Source organism: Elephas maximus, chromosome 8 (genome assembly GCF_024166365.1).
Source record: "Elephas maximus indicus isolate mEleMax1 chromosome 8, mEleMax1 primary haplotype, whole genome shotgun sequence".
Classification (NCBI taxonomy): domain Eukaryota; kingdom Metazoa; phylum Chordata; class Mammalia; order Proboscidea; family Elephantidae; genus Elephas; species Elephas maximus.
The window spans coordinates 68,304,320-68,318,542 of NC_064826.1; the positions used below are offsets into that span (position 1 = coordinate 68,304,320).

At 39.5% G+C, this 14,223-nt stretch overlaps 1 protein-coding gene across 3 annotated transcripts in view; it reads left to right on the forward strand.

Annotated features, from left to right (window-relative positions):
- The first annotated feature begins 243 nt into the window (after window positions 1-243).
- The window catches only part of MIOS (meiosis regulator for oocyte development), a 36,898-nt gene continuing 22,918 nt past the window's right edge, over window positions 244-14,223 (forward strand). For 2 of the 3 annotated variants that reach the window (XR_007518398.1, XM_049893296.1), the window contains exons 1-3: window positions 244-448; window positions 9,549-10,890; window positions 11,208-11,306. Coding sequence is in view for 2 of the 3 variants with exons in the window: in XM_049893296.1 (XP_049749253.1) it covers window positions 9,597-10,890; window positions 11,208-11,306 (1,393 nt within the window). In the remaining variant the exon portion in view is untranslated. Of the gene's footprint in view, window positions 449-1,365; window positions 1,507-9,548; window positions 10,891-11,207; window positions 11,307-14,223 lie in introns of all 3 variants that reach the window. The other variant, XM_049893297.1, reaches the window with a different exon arrangement.

Consider the following 14,223-nt stretch of genomic DNA (forward strand, 5'->3'; position numbering starts at 1 on the left):
ATCGAAATTAAGCAAATGAAGCAAAGTCTATGAACTTATTCTTAAAAACGGTAAAGCAGATCTGAGGTGCAGTCCAGCCAGATCTGAGTGCACGATTTCCCGCCCGAGGCTCCACGCGCGAGGCGGGGCCCGCAGGTGGGCGAGAGCTCGGGTGCAAGGGGCGTGGATTCTCAGGAAATGATCCCGCCCCAGGGCGGGGCAATCCCCGGTGCGGGGGAGGGGCGGGGCTCAAGGGGCGGGGCTCAAGGGCCGGGAACACCCTTTCTGAGGCCAAGGCGCAGGCTGCACGTCCCGGAGGCGCCGTGGTGGGGTCTTGGTGCCTGACGGGGTGGTGCAGATCACTGGTCGAGCCTCCGCAGCCGCCATCTTGCCCGCGTCGGGACTGCCACGGCGGGAGTGTCGGCGACCAGGCCGGAAGCAGCTGTGAGCGGCCGCGCTGCCACCTCAGGTCAGTGAGTGCGGTCCGGGCCGCGTCTCCGCTCCCCGGAAGGCAGGCGGGCGTCCAGGGCTTGCAGCGTCGGGGCCGCCGCAGGGGGTCTGGGAAAGCCCACTTAAGCGGTGTGGGCGGGGACAGGCTGGGAGCGGAGGCGCGAGGTGCCCGGCCTGCGTTCCACTCTGCTGGGCAACCGCGCTGGGCGGTCGGCTGGGCCTCGGCTAGAGCTCCGGGGCTGCGGGCGGCTCGAGGGTGCGTGGGGCTGGTCTCAGGAGCGCCAGGCTGCGCTGCGGACTCCGCCGCTGCGGGTTTGTGCGGAACCGCGTCCGGCCTTTGACGGGAGGCTCAGCTAGTTGTCCGAAGCGTGGGTGTCGCCCTCAGATTCCTGATTTACCCGGAATAGCAACAAGCCCTGTTCCAGTTGTACCCTGTTAAATACTTCTTAAAGGATCTTTCACCCGAACGTTTGTTTAGCTCTGTTCTCTTCAAATACTGGTGATTTAAAATTCTTGAAGAGGCTAAATGAAGCTGCTCATTTAAGCCATGGGCATTGCTAAATTGCTTAGCAAATGACTTATTTGCAGGCCTTTTGTATAACCATTTTAAGGAAAATTTGGATACATGCAGTGCATCTCCTAGAACATAGTGATGGTAGGAATTTCTTGAAACTGCTACGGTTGTAATTTGCTGTGGTAAGAAAAGTAGAAGACAGAAAAAAAAAAGGGGGGGGTGTGAAAGGGTGATTGGATAATCCGTGCACTTAGTATTGTAAAAATTCGCGGTAGCCTCTAGCACATGGGGCCGCTGAGCACTTGAAATGGGTATAGTCCAAATTGAGATGTCACACAGGATTCCTAAGACTCGGTACACAAACAAGAATGTTAAAATTAATTTCATCTATTTGTTTTTACTTTTTTTAATATGGCTATTAGAAAATTTGAGATTCTATGGCTCACACTGAATTTTTGTTGGACAGTGCTGTTATAGATGTTCTGCAGATGAACACAGAATCAACATGGCTTTCCTTTGCTCAGAAACTGTTGATAGGACATGAGCACTTGTTAAACTTGAAGGTGAGGAGACAAATATAAGCCCTAATCCAGTGGATGGCAATGGAGTGTTTTTTTTTTGTTTGTTTTTTAATTATTGCAAACCTCATTTCCTGTATACCCCCAATTTGTCAATGCCTCTAACATTTGAAAACATTAGATGCCAGGGCTGTTTCAGGGAATGGTAGTGATACTAACATCTGTGTGATGTGATGAACTTACTTTGTTTAATTTTCACAACTTTGTGAGATAGAGATAGTATAGGTTCTATTTTTGTTTTATGGTCTTGGTGTAATAAGGTGCTTGTTAGGGTCTAGCTAATGAGTGGCTCTACCACTCATCTGTCAGTTTGTCGTACTGTGGTGGCTTGTGTGTTACTGTGATGCTGGAAGTTATGCTACCAGTATTTCAAATACCAGCAAGGTCACCCATGGTGGACAGATTCAGCAGAGCTTCCAGACTAAGACAGACTGGGAAGAAAGACCAGGCATCTACAAAAAGAATTGGCCAGTGACAACCTTATCAGTAGCAGTGGAATGTTGTCAAGCGTAGTGCCAGGAGATGAACCCCTCAGGCTGAAAGGCACTGAAAATACTACTGGGGAAGAGCTACCTCCTCAAAGTACAGTCGACCTTCATGATGATGATGGAGTCAAGCTCTTGCGGCCTTTATTTGCCGATGTGGCATGACTCAAAATGAGAAGAAATAGCTGCAAACATCCATTAATTGCAACGTGGAATGTATGAAGTAGGAATCTAGGAAAATTAGAAGTTGTCAAAACTGAAATGAAACGCTTGAAGATAGATATTCTAGACATTAGTGAGTTGAAATGGGCTAGTATTGGCCGTTTTGAATTCGGGTAGTACTGGCCGGGAATGAAAATTTGAAGAGGAATGGTGTCACATTCATTGTCAAAAAGAACATTTCAAGATCTATCCTTGAAGCACCTATTATTCAAATTTGCGCACCAACCACTAATGCCAAAGTTGAAGAAATTGAAGATTTTTACCAACTTCTGCAGTCTGAAATTGATCAAACATGCAATCGAGATGCATTGGTAATTACTGGTGATTGGAATGTGAAAGTTGGAAACGAAGAAGGATTGGTAGTTGGAAAATACGGCCTTGGTGATAGAAACAACGAGTACATGATAGAATTTTGCAAGATCAGTGACTTCTTCATTGCAAATATCTTTTTTCAGCAACATAAACGGCGACTGTACACGTGGGCCTTGCCTTATGAAATACACAGGAATCAAATTAACTACATCTGTGTAAAGAGACAATGGAAAAGCTTTGTTATCATCAGTCCAGACAAGGCTAGGTGCTCACTGCAGAACAGGTTCAAGCTGAAGCTGAAGAAAATTAAAACAAGCCCACAAGAGTGAGCAACATATGACCTTGAGTACAGGCATACCCTGGAGATATTGCTGGTTTGATTGCAGACCACCACAGTAAAGCGAATATCACAATAAAGCAAATCACGAATTTTTTGGTTTCCTGGTGCATATAAAAGTTAGGTTTACGCTATAGTCTGTTAAGTGTGCAATGGCATTATGTTTAAAAAAACAATCTACATACCTTACTTAAAAAAACGTAATTTGCTAAAAAATGCTAACCATCATCTAAGCCTTTAGCAAGTCTTAATCTTTTGCTGGTAGAGGGTCTTACCTCAGTGTTGATGGCTGCTGAATGATCAGGGTAGTGGTTGCTGAAGGTTGGGGTGCCTGTAGCAGTTTCTTAAAATAGACAACAATGAAGTTTGCTGCATTGATTGACTCTTCCTTTCACAAAAGATTTCTCTGTAGCATGTGATGCTCTTTGATAGCATTTTACCCACAGTAGAACTCCTTTCAAAGTTGGAGTCCAAGTCAGTCCTCTCAAACCCTGCCTCTGCTTTATCAACTAAGTTTATGCAATATTCTAAATTCTTTGTTATCATTTCAACAGTGTTCACAACCTCTTCACCAGGAGTAGATTCCATCCCAAGAAACTACTTTCTTTCCTCATCCGTAAGGAGCAATTCCTCATCCATTGAAGTTTTATCATGAGATTACAGCAGTTTAGTCACATCTTCAGGTTCCACTTCTAGTTCTCTTTCTATTTCCACCGTATGTGCAGTTACTTTTTCCACTGAAGTCTTGAACCCTTCAGAGTCATCCATGAGGGCTGGAATCACCTTCTTCCAAAGTCCTGTTAATGTTGGTATTTTGACCTCCTGCCGTGAATCACGAATGTTCTTAATGGCATCTAGAATGGTGAATCCTTTCCAGAAGGTTTTGAATTTATTTTGCCGAGATCCATCAGAGGAATCACTACCTATGGCAGCTATAGCCTTACGTAATGTATTTCTTAAATAATAAACCCTTTGCTGTTGAGTCAATTTTGACTCATAGCGACCCTATAGGACAGAGTAGAACCGCCTCATAGTTTCCAAGGAGCACCTGGTGGATTCGAACTGCTGACTTTTTGGTTAGCAGCCATAGCACTTAACCACTACATCACCAGCATTTCCTTCTTAAATAATAGGCCTTGAAAGTCAGAATTACTCCCTGATCCATGGTCTACAGGATGGATGTTGTGTTAGCAGGCATGGAAACAACATTAATCTCCTTGTATATCTCCATCATAGCTCTTGGGTGACCAGGTGTGGTGTCAGTGAGCAGTAAAATTTTGTTAGGAATCTTTTTTTTTTGAGCTGTAGGTCTCAACAGTGGGATTATTCAGTAAACCATGTTGTAAACAGATGTGCTGTCATCCAGTCTTTGTTGTTCCATTTATAAAGCATAGGCAGAGTAGATTTAGCATAATTTTTAAGGGCCCTAGGATTTTCAGAATGGTAAGTGAGCATTGGCTTAACTTAAAGTTACCAGCCGCATTATCCCCTAACAAGAGTCAGTATTCCCCCTAACAAGAGAGTCAGCCTGTCCTTTGAAACTTTGAAGCTGGGCATTGACTTCTCTCTAACTGAAAGTCCTGTATAGCATCTTCTTCGAATATAAGGCTGTTTCATCTACAAGGAGAATCCAGTGTTCAGTGGAGCCACCTTCATCAGTTACCTTAGCTAGATCTTCTGGGTAACCTGCTGCAGCTTCTCCATCAGTACTTACTGCTTCACCTTGTACGTTTGTGGATACGGCTTCACTCCTCAAACCTCATGAACCAACCTTGCTAGCTTCAAACTTTTCCCCTGCAGCTTCCTCACCTCTCTCAGCCTCCGTAGAACTGAAGAGACTTAGGTCCTTGCTCTGCATTAGGTTTGGCTTAAGGAAATGTTGTTGCTGGTTTGATCCATCTATCCAGACCGCTAAAACTTTCTCCGTATCAGCAATAAGGCTGCTTCGCTTTCTCATCATTCATGTCTTCACTGGAGTAGCACTTTTAATTTCCTTCACATTCACAACTTGGCTGTTTGACACAAGAGCCCTAGCTTTTGTCCTGTCTCAGCTTTCAACATGCCTTCTCACTAAGCTTAATCATTTCTGGCTTTTGATTTAAAGTGAGAGATGTTTGATTCTTCCTTTAACTTGAGTATTTAGAGACCATTGTGGGGTTATTAATTGGCCTAATTTCAATATTGTCATGTCTCAGAACAGGGAGGTCCAAGGGGAGGGAATGAGATGGGGGAACAGCTAGTTGATGAAGCAGTCAAAACACACAAAATGTTTATCGATGATGGTCACAGTTCATGGCACCCCAAAACAATTAGGATAGTAACATAAAGATCACGGATTGCTATAAGAGATATAATAAAAAAAAGTCTGATATAATGGGAGAATTACCAAAATATAATAGAGTCATGAAGTGAGCACATGCTGTTGAAAAAATCACGCCAATAGACTTGTTCAACACAGGGTTGCCACAAACCTTCAATTTGTAAAAAACACAGTATCTGCGATGCAAAATAAGATGAAATATGCCCATATATACCACCTGAATTTAGAGACCATCTCAATAATAGATTTGACGTGTTGAACACTAATGACCAAAGATCAGACAAGTTGTGGAATAACATCATAAATGAAGAAAGCAAAAGGTCATTAAAAAGACAAAAAAAAAAAGATCAAAATGTATGTCAGAAGAGGCTCTGAAACTTGCTCTTGAGTGTATAGTAGCTAAAGCAAATGGAAGAAATGATGAAGTAAAAGAACTAAACAAAAGATTTCAAAGGGCAGCTCCAGAAAACAAATTAAAATATTGTAATGAAATGTGCAAAGACCTGGATTTAGAAAACCAAAATAGAAGAACACGCTCGGCATTTCTCAACCTGAAAGAACTGAATAGAAAATTCAAGCCTGAAGTTGCAATATTGAAGGATTCTATGGGCAAAACTGTCGCACAGTGGTTAAGAGCTATGGTATACCATAGCAGTTAACCAAAAGGTCAGCAATTTGGATCTACCAGCAGCTCCTTGAAGACCCTATGGAGCACTTCTCTGTCCTATAGAGTTGCTATGAGTGGGAATCGACTTGACAGCAATTTTTTTTTTTTTTTTAAAAACGGGCAAAATACTGAACAATGCAGGAAGCATCAAAAAAAGATAGAAGGAATACACAGCGTCACTGTACGAAAAAGAATAGGTCAACATTCAACCATTTTAGGTGGTAGCATAGGGTCAAGAACCAATGGTATTGAAGGAAGAAGTCAAAGCTGCACTGAAGGCATTGGTGAAAAACAAGGCTCTAGGAATTGATGGAATACCAACTGAGATGTTTCAACAATTGGATGCAGTGCTAGAAACGCTCACTCATCTATGCCAAGAAATTTGGAAGACGGTTTCCTGGTCAGCGGACTGGAAAAGATCCATATTTATGCCTGTTCCAAAGAAAGATGATCCAATGGAATGTAGAAATTATTGAACAATATCATGAATATCACACACAAGTAAAATTTTTCTGAAGATAATTCAGAAGCGGTTGTGGCTCTGTCTACACGGAACTGCGAGAGATGCAAGCTGGATTTGGAAGGGTACGTGGAGTAAGTGATATCATTGCTGATATCAGATAAATCTTGGCTGAAAGCAGAAAATACCAGAATGACGTTTATCTGCGTTTTATTGACTATGCAAAGGCATTCAACTCTATGGGTCATAACAAATTATGGGTAATACTGCAAAGAATGGGAATTCCAGAACACTTAATTATGCTCTTGGGGAACCTGCACATAAACCAGGAGGCTGTCATTTGAACAGAGCAAGGGGACACTGCGTGGTTTAAAATCAGGAAGGATGTGCATCAGGGTTAAATCTTTTCACCGTATTTATTCAATCTGTATGCTGAGCAGACAATCCAAGTAGCTGAACTATATGAAGAAGAATGCAACGTCAGGATTGGAAGAAGACTCATTAATAACCACACTATGCAGATGACACAACCTTGCTTGCTGAAAGCAAGGAAAGCTTGAAGCACTTACTGATGAAGATCAGAGACTACAGCCGTCAGTATGGATTACACCTCCACATAAAGAAAACAAAAATCTTCACAACTGGTTGGAGGAAATAATTGACATTGTGAAAGGATTTCACTTTACTTGGATCCACGGTCAATGACCATGGAAGCAGCAGTCAAGAAATAAAACAACATATTGCATTGGGCAAATCTGCTGTAAAAGACCTCTTTAAAGTATTAAAAAGCAAAGATGTCACTTTGGGGACTAAGGTGCGCCTGACCCAAGTCATGGTATTTTCAGTCACCTTGTATGCATGTGAAAGCTGAACAATGAATAAAGAAGACTTAAGAATTGATGCCTTTGAATTATGGTGTTGATGAAGAGTATCGAGTATACCTTGGACTGCCAGAAGAACGAATAAATATGTCTTAGAAGAAGTAAAGCCAGAATGCTCCTTAGAAGCGAGGATGGTGAGGCTTCATCTAACATACTGTGGATATGTTATCAGGAGGGACCAGTCCCTGGAGAAGGATATCATGCTTGGTAAGGTAGAGGGTCATTGCAAGAGAGGAAGACCTTCAACAAGATGTATTGACATAGTGACTCCAACAGTGGGCTCAAACATAGTAAGGATTGTGAGGATGACACAGGACAGGTCAGCGTTTCATTCTGTTGTGCATAGTGTCTCTGTGAATTGGAAGTGACTCCAGCATCTAACAATAATAATGAGTGGCTGGAGGTCTTCTGACTCCAGGCTCCGTTTTCTTTGCTGTACACTATAGTCTTTATGGTTTGTGTTTATGAGTGAGGCTCCATCTATATTGGGTTTTGAGTTGTAAAGAAATACATTTTTAATTCTCTGCTGTTACTGTCTTGAAATTCTTAATCTTTGAACAAAGGACCCCACGTTTTACTTTTGCACTGGACCCTGCAAATCACATAGCTGGTCCTGTCTCCATGTGATAATCTTATGAATTATGAAGTCAGTTTGCAGAGCCACGAGGCCATCCTCAGGCCAGTAGCACTTTGTAGCCTGAGTGAAGGAGTGAAAATGTAAATAATTGGGTTGATGTGGAGATAGGGAATGGGAAAGCCAAAATAGTAAGGAAATGAAAATTTGAGGGTCCTAATGAATGAGAATATAATTAAGTTACTGACCCTGTGCTCCAGAACTGTTAAGGAAGGAAGCAAAGCTAGTATAAGAATTATTAGATGTTTTTTCCAATCATCTAAATTATATGAGTCTCTGAAATTCTGTTCTGGTAATTCCTGACTGGAACTTTTTCTAAATTAAAAAGTAAAGCAATTCTGTTTGAGTTGAATTTATTTAATATATCTTTATTAGAATTCGGTGCTTGGCTTTATAGCTGGTACTGGGGATAAAGAAATAAATGAACATAGTTTTACCCTCTAAGACCTGACAGCCAATGCCTTGAAGATTGGAAGTATCTTTACTCACCTTGAATTCAGACTACAAGCTCTAACCAGTCTCAGAAAAAGGCAATAAAATTGTTGTAGTTGGCCTTTATTATTAAAATGCCTTTTAACCATAGCTATTTTAGTTTGTGCTTAAACTGCTAGAAATATATCTTTTCAGACATCTAATTTTGACACTTACTCAGAGTTTATAGAATTGAAAACTCTACTGATCATGTAACTTAATTTCCCAGTGTGTTTACTATTGGTTGTAAATAGAATGATTTTAGGTAGAGCACAATCAACCATTTTTAATAATTACATATTTAGTTTAATATGTTTTGAAAAAATAATCAGCATGTCACACCCATGATTTATAGACTTTATGATAAAATTAGATTTTAAAAATGAGCCAATTTAAAGAAAATATTAAAGTAACAGTACAGGTGGTATATGCATGTAGTAACTTGGCACATTAATGACTAAAGTCTGGGAAACATGGATTGAATCTGTGTACTGTACAGATGAGAAAACAAGGGAGACCTCACAAAATGGCCTTTCCAGGTTCATCTGGCAGTATGTCAGAACTAGGAATAGAACTCAGGTATGTTCAGTATATGCCAGTGTTTATTCTGTCATATAGGGCTACTTTTTATGGTCGAAAATTGGAAGCCTCTGTTTCACTAGTGGCATTGTATTTTAAATCTGTACTCTCCATTATAATGGTCATATGTGGCTATTTGTATTAAAATTTAAAAATTTTTTAAATTCCCACTACTTTCTCTTCTAGTGCTCAGTAGCCACATGTGGCTAGTGGCTGTTATACTATACAGCAAAGATAGAGAACATTTTTGCCATTGCAGAAGTTCTGTTGGACAGAACTATTGCTTAGAAACCTGGTTCACGGGCCTTTTAAGTTTTACCCCCTTCAAAGGGATAATGCTTAGTAATCTACTTACCACACTGAAGTTAGTTTAACCCTAAGGTTAAAGCGAAGGTAGTAGTAATGGTGCAATTAAAATAATTGATCATGGGAAATGAAGCCAGATGGAGTTCTCAGATTCCTACCAGTTCATCTTACTGAAGGAAGTGGTTCTTTTTTCCCACTTTATCTTTTGAATTCTTAGCTGATGGAGCGAAGAAACAGAAATGTATTGAAAAAGAAAGTGTCAGTGTAGAAAATTTCCTGGCTTCGTGAATAGTTTATTCAACTTAAGAATTATATTTTGTCGGTATCTTAAAACTCTTTTTATTTTTAAACAGATTTTCAGTGAATGGACCTGACTGAACTCTTTGAGCACATCGGTAAACATGAGCGGTACCAAACCTGATATTTTGTGGGCACCACATCAGGTTGATAGATTTGTTGTATGTGACTCAGAACTGAGCCTTTATCATGTGGAATCTACTGTGAATTCAGAACTCAAAGCCGGATCATTACGTTTATCTGAAGACTCTGCAGCTACTTTACTATCAATAAATTCAGATACACCCTATATGAAATGTGTTGCCTGGTATCTCAATTATGATCCTGAATGTCTCCTGGCGGTTGGACAAGCTAATGGTCGAGTTGTTCTCACAAGTCTTGGTCAAGATCATAACTCAAAGTTCAAAGATTTGATAGGAAAAGAATTTGTACCAAAACATGCACGACAGTGCAATACACTTGCATGGAATCCATTGGATAGTAACTGGCTTGCTGCTGGTCTGGATAAACATAGAGCTGATTTTTCAGTGCTAATATGGGATATCTGTAGCAAATATACTCCTGATATAGTTCCCATGGAGAAAGTCAGACTTTCAGCAGGTGAAACTGAAACAACATTGTTAGTTACAAAACCACTTTATGAATTAGGTCAGAATGATGCTTGTCTCTCTCTTTGTTGGCTTCCACGAGACCAGAAACTTCTGCTTGCTGGTATGCATCGTAACCTAGCTATATTTGATCTTCGGAATACAAGTCAGAAGATGTTTGTAAATACAAAAGCTGTTCAGGGGGTGACAGTAGACCCATACTTCCACGATCGTGTTGCTTCCTTCTACGAAGGTCAAGTTGCAATATGGGATCTTAGAAAATTTGAGAAACCAGTTTTGACATTGACTGAGCAACCAAAGCCCTTAACAAAAGTAGCATGGTGTCCAACTAGGACTGGTCTGCTTGCCACATTAACAAGGGATAGTAATATTATTAGATTGTATGATATGCAACATACACCCACACCTATTGGGGATGAAACTGAACCCACAATAATTGAAAGAAGTGTGCAACCTTGTGATAATTACATTGCTTCCTTTGCATGGCATCCAACAAGTCAAAATCGAATGATAGTTGTAACTCCCAACCGAACCATGTCTGACTTCACAGTTTTTGAAAGAATATCTCTTGCCTGGAGCCCAATTACATCTTTAATGTGGGCTTGTGGTCGTCATTTGTATGAATGTGCAGAAGAAGAAAATGATAATTCTTTAGAAAAAGATATAGCAACGAAGATGCGCCTTCGGGCTTTATCAAGGTATGGACTTGATACAGAGCAGGTTTGGAGAAACCACATTTTAGCTGGAAATGAAGATCCACAGCTCAAGTCCCTGTGGTATACTCTGCACTATATCCTTTGCATTGTAAATGTTGTGAGATGAATCAGGTAGAAATGTTCTTGAAGTTTGCTGAAAGGTCAGTCTGTAAATATCATGCAAAATGTTGTATATGCAGATATAAGTTACATAACACTAAAATTACAAAGCAAAATTGTTTGAAAGTCTTGAACTTGAAACACTGCTTTGCAGATGGTGTAGGAGGAAGAAAAGCTTATCTCTGCAATAGAGTAGAACTACCTTGCACTGATGCCTATTATGGATTGACTCCAAATTTAGCTTTGGAATATTTTATTATACATCGCTAGTATTTCCTATGCATTTAAATACTTATGAAGCAGTATACAGAAGATATGGATCAGAAATCTCCGGGCAACAAAGGATCATTGGTTTATGCTGGAATTAAATCAATCATAAAATCTTCTTTGGGTAAGAAAATTCCATTTTATTTTCTGCACTATATTTGTAACTTTTGTACTATTTCCCCCCCTCATCATCTGGCAGAAGTTACTTAGATATTTCAGGATAGCGTACATTAATATTCTTTTTCTTTTTTGGTTTCCGATTGCATATTTTAGGGAATTATTGGGTTACGCACATAACAGTAATTATATTCAAAATCCTTTTTGGAGGGAGTCTGGTTCTTTGACTTTCTAAATTTATTCTGTGTTATTTTTTGAAGACTCACTCTGAGAGTCATTAGGTTAGGTGATTTATAAGGTGCTAATTATTTAGTTTGCATATTATCACAGTATTTTGCTTTTTAAAAACTAAAAGGATCTCTAATTGAAGGAGACCCCTTTTTATTTTGCTGCCTGAACACTTTGGTTTAGCCATGTAATGGCAAGGACTGTGACTATGACATGAAGTATGGCCATACCTGAAGGAGCTGTACACAAAATAGTCTTTGACAGTTACTATGAATTAATGTAGGGTTGAAATTAATAAACTATTTTAGAAGTAAAATAAAGGTAACAGAAAACACAAATGTTCTTTCTTGACTGCTTTAGATAGTTGTTCTTGCTCTTAATTATTGGAATTGAATTGTGGATTGTGTTGTAAGCATCTCCTTGACCTAGGATTTGGTCTCTAGCTTTTGATTACAGTCCAGTTTGGACTCTAGTTAAAGCTACTAGAAAAATAATTTACATTAGCTATTCAAAAAATATTTTTTTTAATTCAAAAAGCAGTAGTAGAAGTAATAAATCCAACTTGATTTTTTGCAGCACTTTCATCAATACAAAATAATACGCTATTTTTAATATGAGTAGCTAAATCATTTAAATTAAACTGTTGCATTTATTATAGGTCTTTTTTTTTTTTTTTAAGGGTTTTCAAATTACTTTGGTCCGTCCACATTGCTGAAAGATGCAGTAGACTACTTATCTGTTTTATTTTGGTGTTCTTCTATTAGCCCTCCACCAAAAAGTAATCTTTGTTATGAGCAATAAAATGGATGAGTTTAAATTAGGAACTTTTGGGCTGATGTCTTTACTAAGTTACATAAAAGGACAAACATACTATGTTACCCTTTAAATGAACCTGAAGATCATGGTTCATGATTTAGAACCACTGCTGCAAAGAATTAACCCATTCATGACCCAATTATTTTTTCCTTTTAATTTGTTGTTGATAATATGTTTTCAGTAACAGAGGGCATGCTGAATCGTTGAGTATGTCTGAATTTTTTGTAGGCAATATGATTTTCGTTCTATGCCTCATTCCAGAGATCATACCCTCAGAGTCCAGGGATGCGTATGTTTACCCCTTATGAACATAAATTCCACCCCCAGAGTCCAGAGGCACATACGTGTATGAAATAAAATTTTTCAAAATTCATGTTTTTCCTATCAAGAATTCAGTGATTCAGCACCACCTCATACAATACCCTGTAGCTTGTAGTACATGCCTGTTTTTTACATTTTAAACTGTTATATAGGGCCCTGCCTCCTGGCAACACATACTGTCGGTGGGCCAGCAGCTTCCCAGTGAATCCCGAAGGTACAAAAAGTAAGTGGTAGCTATATATACCACCAGTCCTGCAAGAGTTGAGAACCAAGTTTATAGAATTTATAGTATTTTAGCAGTAGGTCAGGCCACATTGCATTCTCAATTATTCTGAGGTTATTATTTTTGTTGTCTTTTGATATAGGGAAAAACCAACAAACAACCTCAGAGGAAAAATGAAGGGGAAAGTGGAATAACTATAATGTTTCCAGTGCAGTAGAGACAAACTGAGTATGCTACCCCTGAGTCAAGACTAGGCTTTACCCAAGCTAAGAAGGACTACTGTTGGAAAGATTTCCTCATTGCTAGATTGTCAGCTTTTTGTTTGATTTGGTTTAGGTATTTTTGTTTCTACTTCCCAAACGTAAAAAGTGGGGAAATTATTGTCAAAGATGACACTTCTAGGTTTTATTTTCTATCTGGCGATACCTCTCTAATTCTGTTTCTGATAATTTAACATTTTTTTTTTTAAGTCAACATTGAGCCATTTTGCTCATGGTAATCTAATGGCACAAATTAATAACAGCACACAGCTAAATTTTAACTTTAGTGACAAGTAATATATATTGAGTGGTTACTATGAACTAGATATGATGCTAGTTGCTTTCCCCATGTTACCCTATTCGCACAGCTGCAAAATGAGGTAAGTTTGTTCATTCATTGAACAAATAGTACATGCTCACTGTGTGCCAGGAATCATCGTAGGAATTGGAGACATAACTGTCAACAGGGTAGACAACTTATTTCCCTTGTAGAGCTTGAACAAGATAGATACCATTCCTGTTCTTGAGGCATTTACATTCTAGTTCAAAATATGGACAAGTAAACAGGGAGTTGTAAAAAAGAATAGACAGTTATGTATAGGAGGGATTCCTGATCTGGTTTTTAAGGATTGGAGAAGGTTTCCTGGAGAAGGTTGAGGTAACTTCACATAGGGAGCAGCATAGGTAATGGGCTCAGAGGGGTGAGAGCATAGATATTTAGTATGACTGGAACAGAGTATGAGGGGAAGTGAAGAAAGAATGGAAGCTAGATAGCTAAACAGTGAGCTACCTCAAGAAGGGATTAAACCGGAAAAAAAAAAAAAAAGTTGCCATCGAGCCAATTCCAACTCATAGTGACCCTATAGGACAGAGTAGAACTGCCCCATAGAGTTTCCAAGAAGCGCCTGGTGGATTCAAACTGCCAGCCTTTTGGTTAGCAGCTATAGCACTTAACCACTGTGCCACCAGGGTTTCCAAAAAGGGATTAGAAACCATGTTAAAGATTTAGGGAGATTTAACATCCTGTAACAAGAGGGAACCAAGGAAGGATTTTAAAGGGTAGTAACAATTAGATT